The following is a 7,271-nucleotide window of genomic DNA, read 5'->3' on the forward strand; positions in this document are numbered from 1 at the left end:
TTTAAAAATAACTATATATTTAAACTCTATTTTAAGTGGGTGTTAAACAAATAAATTTAAATTTTCTACTAATCTAATAATAATAAAATGTCATTATTTCTCCTCAAACAACATGCAAAAAAATTATAAAAAATAAAATTTCAATTACTTGGAACCACTAATTATCCATTTAGAAGTTTCTCAAAAAGTATCCGCTTTTGTTGAAACAAGAAAGTCAATAAATTCAAGAACTAATGACCTAAGATTGTAGTCGAATGGCCACTTCAATCCCTCCTTGGGTATATAGCCGTATAGGTTGGGGATTCCAAACCCCCTGCCTATGCATAAATCCAGGAAATCCTGACACTTTCTACTGTAGGAGCGGGTGCAGTTATACTTGTCTAGTTTGATGGTGATTTAATTTTCGTTGGCTTTTTCATGGTCCAGTTGAACCTATCTCCTTTCTTATATTTTAGGAATAGGTATAGATGGTTGTCAAAAAAAAAAAAAAGGAAGAAGACCTAAGAGAGAAATAATGGCACCCAATGCTTTTGATGATATTCTCCAATGACAAATAAGAAGATCCCCACCTTCCTGCCACGCTAACCTACGTTTCTCACTGATAACGCTTTAACCCTTTTCCTCACTTCACTTTCACCATCCCTGAGTTCCCTTATCCCTTTCTCTACTTGCTCAGCTCTTACTATGCCCTGATTCTTCTTTTCTTCAAAATAATCTAAGCAAATTTCCACTGGATTGCCCAACTCTTTCACCACCTGAAAAGCTGAGAAAAGCATTCAGCTGTTGCTCCGCGTGCAACGGCAATGTAGCCATTGGCACGCCACACCATATATTCTCCAAAGTTGAATTCCAACAACGAGACAAAAAGCCGCCCACTGCCTGGTGCGACAACACGGCTAATTGTTTAACCAAGAAGATATCCACAGCCGGGTACTGTCACTATCGTTGTTGAAATCTTTGATATTTAAATAATTTGTGGGTGTCAATTGGCATCAATAATAATTGTTTTTCCTGTAAATGATTAAGGTTCGTTTGTTAAAAACCTGATGCAATAATGAAAATATGCACCAAATTTTTGTTAGACGAATATTTGCCACAGCTATTTGTCAACATTTTCAATCCACATTTGTGTTTTGTAGGAGATGGCAATAATCAAGTGTGGTTAATACTCGTAAGTTCAACATATCATAGAACTTGAAGAGAAATGAATATTTAGAAATAGATTGATGTAGTTAAATTTTGTTGTTATACTTCTTATAATGTTTAAGGAACACTGGCATAAATTATTGTATTTCTCGTGACTTCTGAACTAGTAGAATAATTTTCTCGAAATTCTGCGAAAAGCTAACCAAGTTCTTATGATGAAAGAATCGTCAATATCGATGTTTTACAATTTACACCTGTGGGTTGAAAAGATTAAATCAAGACGCACTCTCAACAGCTCTCTAGCCACTCTACTGCAAGATATATGCAGCCTACAAATCTCATTTTACTGAATTCTTAGTAATGGTCAGAAATTGGAAAGAAATGTTGATTAATAAGTGAGATCAGTTTAACAAGATAAAGGCTGTTTTTTCACTGTTTTATTCAACTGGAACATATTCAAAAGTCTGTGGGGGCAGAATATATCAATGATTCTTAACAAGATTAGCTTAACAAGAGGAGGACAGTGCCTTGTTCTCAAAACCTCAAGGTTTTTGAGATTCACTGAACAGATAGAGGCTTTTTATTTTCAACTGTTTCATTCAACTGCAACATATTCGAAAGACCGTGGAGCAGAATGTACCAATGATTACACATTTGCACTTGTCTTATAATTAGTTGAATTGAACCTTGTTCATGTAGTAATCTCCGTTAACAACAGTTTTCATAGCACCAATTGAGCTGAAGACCGTGAACAAATGTCTTGAATAAGATTCCCCAAAGCGAAATAAGATGACCCACCTTCCTTAGTAGCTAGTCTGCTTTTCTCGCTGAATTCTTTAACCCTTATCCTTACTTCATTCTCAACATCCATGATTTCCCTTATGCCTTTCTCTACTTGCTCGGCTCTCACCAGAGCGTGATTTTCCTTTTGTTGCTTGTAGTCCAAGCTAATTTCTACAGCAATTCCCAACTCTTTCACCAATTGGAACGCATTCAGCTGTTGCTCAGCTTGTACAGGCCAGGCGGCAATAGGCACCCCACAAAAGATGCTCTCCAGCGTTGAATTCCAGCCGCAGTGTGACACAAATCCCCTAACAGCCGAATGTGACAGCACGGCCAATTGTGGAACCCAACCCACGACTTTTCCGATCGAAGCCGTTCGATCCAAGAACCCTTCGGGCAGCACAAGTTCAAGATTCTCATAATCCCTAGGAAATCCTCCTTTCGTTGCAGGGGGCTGCCTGAGAACCCATAGGAACCGATGACCACTTCTCTCAATGCCATAAGCTATTTCTTGAACTTGGTCCGGATGGAAACTTGCCAAGCTGCCAAAACAGAGAAAAACTACCGAGTTTTTAGGCTGACAATCCAGCCATTTCATCATTGCTGAATAATCTTCACTAGATTGAGTGTGGATTTGGGACCTATTTAGAATAGGCCCAACAGGAAAGATTGGTGGCAAGCTTGATTTACCATAATAAGAATCTAATGAAAAGGAACTAATAGCATTAGATTCAAGATCACTGAAAGTGTTCACTATGATTCCTTTAGCCCTTCTGTAGTCACGGGTCCATTTCAAAACGAAGGTCGACCAATATTCCTTCTGGGTTGCCATAGCTGGGAGGACGCCGATTGGAACTGGTTTTGCAAAACTAGGGAGAATTAAATGGCTTTCCCCTTTAACCAGATCAGATATGTCCTGGTTTTGCTCGTCTTCAAGGGTTTGGAAATGAAGCATCAGACCAAGAAAAGCCGCACCAGAGGTGAAGAATATGTAGGTAGGAACTCCAAGCTCGTCAGCTACGTCAATCATGGTCGTGCTAACTAAGTCAATCAAAAACCCACAAAATTTTTGAGTTTTTGAGGCTATGGCTCTCACATGAGGTTTCTGATATTCTAGGAGCTTCAAAGTGAAGAGCCCTCTATGTGTGATGTTCCAATCAGAGGTGTCTTCTGGTGTTGGAAGGTGATGGAAGTGTAGGCCTTCAACATTTGTGGCAGCGATGAGGGACTGAATTCTGGCTGTGCCATGGGGATCAATTGGCAGCTCCATGATCAGGGCTATGATTGATAGTTGATTGTTTCTTGCAAGCATCAGCTTGGCCAGCTCAAGGGCCTGTGCCAAGTGCCCCATAAGAGGTGAAACCATCATCAGGAGCTTAAATTTCTCCATTTGATACAGGAGAAGAAGGTTAAGAGGGGATGGAATTGTAGTTCTAGCGCAAGAAGGATGCCTTTGAGGTTAATAAGTTCACAGATTTTGCATAGAAGTTGCTTGTCAAAATTGGGATCTATGCTAGTAATTGAGAGTCCTCAAAAATATATCTTCGTCGGTCCACTTTTTAGACGACAGTTCTGTTGGATCACGTAACCTCATAGACTTGACTTCGATGCCTCTTCATTGAATTGACTGAGCTCTGCGGCCCTTACAGATGCTGTTGAGTCGATCCGATGTCGAGCTTGAATGCTAAGAGCGCTATTGGATTTCAAGCTTGAGCTCTGCAGAGGCCCCGTTCTGGGCCCGGACACGCGGCAGCCCAGGAAGAACCGAGCTGGGCCTTGGCCCCCAGACCCCTGGCAGCAGCCCTGGGCCGCACCGACTAGGGCTCCCAGGGGAGGCGAAGGTCCGTCCCGAAGAGGTCGGGAGTAATCCCCCTGAGTGCGGGATACTATCTATACTGGGCAAGTCCCGCGTCGTGCGGAGGTCGGACTCCCTTCCAGGTATAAATAATAACACACATCCACTGTACAAGGTACGCTCACTATTGGCAATTTATCCTGGACCATTGCTACTTCCCGTGAACCTTACCCACCGGAATACTAACTTGGCCGTCGGAGCGCCCTCGGGGACAACCCTCGGGCCCCCCCACCGTGAGATCACTTTTACTTGTTTTGCAGGTCTTGGATCAGCTCTCCCATCGACACCCCGAGCTCGTCAGTTCAGCTCGGTCCGGGGAAGCTCCGCGCTTCTTCAGTTGGCGCCGTCTGTGGGAACCGTAAGGTAAGTAAGATTGTGTTGATGGCCCGGACGCGATCCAAGCGTACGGCAGAGAGCACCGGCCCTGGGGGCGGTGGGGGGTCCCAGCGGAAAGAGGCTGGTGCATCCCAGGGGGCCGGTGGCTCAGCCCTTTCAGGGGAACGGAGGCAGCAGATCTTCCAGTTTGTGACGGAGAATCTCCCCATGCTGGAGGATATAATTCGACAGGCGAAGGAAGGAGAGGGGGCTGGGGGTGCACAGACCTCCAAGGCCAAGGGGAAGGAGAAGGAATTACCCCCTGATCCTTCGGAGGATGAGTCGCGAGACCAGCCCCCTAGGAGGAAGCGACCCCGGACTCCTCCCCGCCCCCGAGCCTCGGTGGTCGGGGACAGCGAGAGGTATTCCCGCGACAGGTCCGCGAGGAGTCACCTCAGAGACCCCTCTCCGAGGAAACCCACACGGAATGGGTTCGAGCGTTCCCCTGCTCGGTCTGTCAAGAGCCGGCCCCGCGACCCCCTTTATCTGGACCCTGCTCGGGATGAGCTCGAGCAGATCTTGAGGCCCCGGCCGTACGAAGACAACTATGCAACCTCGCCCTTTACCCGGGAGATAGAGGACTACCCCCTACCCCGGAGGTTCAAGATTCCGAGCATCGAGATGTACGATGCCTCTACAGACCCGGAAGACCACCTCTCGGTATTCCTGACGCATATGCGCTTGCAAACCGCCGCGGATGAGGTTCGCTGTAAGACCTTCCCTATGTTCCTAAAGGGGAAGGCGCGGCTCTGGTTCCAGGGACTGAAACCGGGATCTATACGGAGCTTTCCCGAGCTGGCCCGGCAGTTTGCAGCCCAGTTCGTCTCCTCGAAGGTATACGCGAGGAACGCAACCCACCTGATGTCCATCAGGCAACGGCCCGACGAGTCGCTGAAGAACTTCATGACCCGCTTCAATGCGGAGAGCTTGCAGGTCAGAGACAGGGATGAGAAAGTGGTGATGGCTGCCTTCACGAACGGACTCAGGGTAGAAGAGTTCTTCTACGACCTGGCCAAGAAGCCTCCCGCGCACCTGGAAGAGCTCCTTCGCAGGGCGCACGAGGCTGCTAATGCGGAGGAGGCAGGCCGTCTGAAGAAGGAGTCTGATCGGGAGCTTGGGGATCGGAGAGGTCGGACAAACCTCCCCGAGAACAAGGACGCCCCGTCCAAGAAAAACGTCTTCGACCGGCTCTCGAAGGAGAGGGCCCCTGCTCTGCTGCCACCCCCCGAGAAGACCTACACCCCTCTAACACGACCCAGAGCTCAGATCTTGGCCGTTATGGAGGCGGAAGGACTAGGGGATCGGCCGCCAAAAATGGGGACGCCCCGAAACAAAAGGAACCAGGACAGGTACTGCGCCTTTCACCGCGACGTGGGACATGACACGGAGGGATGCTGGGCCCTGCGTAAGGAGATAGAGGACCTGATCCAGCGAGGCCTTCTAGGGCGGTTCGTGCGCCGACCAGGCCAGGAGCCCGGGCGCAACCACCACGGGGACAGGCACGAGGGACGGCGTCGGGACCGCTCAGAGCGGCGGGACGCTCCTCGGGGACACTCTCCCGACCCGGACACCCAGAACCTGGCGGGTGTGATAAACACCATTGCCGGAGGTCCCACAGGGGGGGACAGCCACGCAGCTCGGAAGAACAAGCGACCACCCCCCGAAGGCGACGATTCCTTGAAGCGCTTGCGCATGGACGAGGAGATCACCTTCGGGCCAAGGGATGCGGTCCCCCTAGCCTCTGGGAACCATGAGGCCATCGTGATAGACATTGTCACCAACAACTATCGGGTGAAGAAGGTATACGTCGACCAGGGTAGTGCGGTCGACATCATGTTCTACAGGGTGTTCAAGGAGCTCGGATTAAGGGATGACCAGCTCACCCCGGTCCGGACACCTCTGGTGGGCTTCACCGGACCACCCATCAGCCCGGAAGGGATGATCACCCTGATGGTCACCGTAGGTCAGGCCCCCAAGTGTCGGACCGTTCCCGTTAACTTCGTGGTGGTCAAGCAGTCGTCCCCGTACAATGTGTTCCTGGGGAGACCTGCTTTGAACGCCCTCCGGGCTATTCCCTCTACCTTTCACTTCAGCGTCAAGTTCCCCACTCCCGGGGGGATAGCCGAGGTGCACGGCGACCCAGAGGTAGCCAGGGCTTGCTACCTGGCCACTCTCCGGGGGCAGGAGAAGGTGGTCGCCCAGACAACCTGTTTGGAGCCCTACATCCCAGGGGATGAGGCCCAACAGCTGGGCACCCAGGATGAGATCGAGGAGTTCCCCCTGAGGAAGGAACGTCCCGACCAGGTCATCCGCATCGGGGCACTGCTGCCAACGATCGAGAAGGAAGGCTTGAAAGCCTTATTGAGGGAGTACTCCCAGGTCTTCGCGTGGACGGTGGATGACATGCCCGGGATCCCTACGGACCTGGCCGTCCATCACCTCGACGTGGACCCTCACTTCAAGCCAGTAAAGCAAAAGAAGAGGAGTTTCGCCCCCGAGAGAAATGAGGTGATCAGGCAGGAGGTCGGCAAGTTGTTGGAGTCCAAGATCATCTTGGAGGTCTACTACCCAACCTGGCTGGCCAACCCCGTCCTGGTCAAGAAGGAGGACCTGACCTGGAGGATGTGTGTAGACTTCACAGACCTTAACAAAGCCTGCCCAAAAGACTGCTTTCCCCTACCGCGGATTGACAGGTTAGTAGACTCTACTGTGGGCTTTGACGTTTTATGCTTTCTGGATGCATTTAAGGGATATCACCAGATAGAGATGGCCGAGGAGGACCGGGACAAGACCTCCTTCATCACCGAGGAGGGAACCTACTGCTACAGGACCATGCCCTTCGGATTGAAGAACGCGGGAGCAACTTACCAGCGCCTGGTGAACAAGCTATTCCAAAACCAGGTCGGCAGGAGCATGGAGGTTTACGTGGACGACATGATCGTCAAAAGTCGAACTGACCAGCGCCTCATACCCGACCTGCGGGAGGTCCTAGACATCCTACTGAAGAGCCGGATGCGCCTAAATCCGAAGAAGTGCACTTTTGGGGTCAGATCGGGAAGGTTCCTCGGTTTCCTGGTGTCCCGAGACGGAATCCGGGCCAACCCGGATAAAC

At 49.8% G+C, this 7,271-nt stretch overlaps 1 protein-coding gene across 1 annotated transcript; it reads right to left on the bottom strand.

Moving 5' to 3' along the window:
• Nucleotides 1–1,551: 1,551 nt before the first annotated feature.
• Nucleotides 1,552–3,501, bottom strand: LOC140007748 (anthocyanidin 3-O-glucosyltransferase 2-like). The gene has a single exon (XM_072050934.1). It carries the CDS (start codon nt 3,317–3,319, stop codon nt 1,868–1,870), a length of 1,452 nt encoding a protein of 483 aa, XP_071907035.1. The 5' UTR covers nt 3,320–3,501; the 3' UTR covers nt 1,552–1,867.
• Nucleotides 3,502–7,271: the final 3,770 nt, after the last annotated feature.

The sequence above is a fragment of the Coffea arabica genome, chromosome 5c (genome assembly GCF_036785885.1).
Source record: "Coffea arabica cultivar ET-39 chromosome 5c, Coffea Arabica ET-39 HiFi, whole genome shotgun sequence".
NCBI classification, from domain to species: Eukaryota; Viridiplantae; Streptophyta; class Magnoliopsida; order Gentianales; family Rubiaceae; genus Coffea; species Coffea arabica.

What these genes read in the sequence shown, in the direction of transcription:
- LOC140007748 (XM_072050934.1), bottom strand. Translation starts at nt 3,319, where the DNA reads ATGGAGAAATTTAAGCTCCTGATGATGGTTTCACCTCTTATGGGGCAC.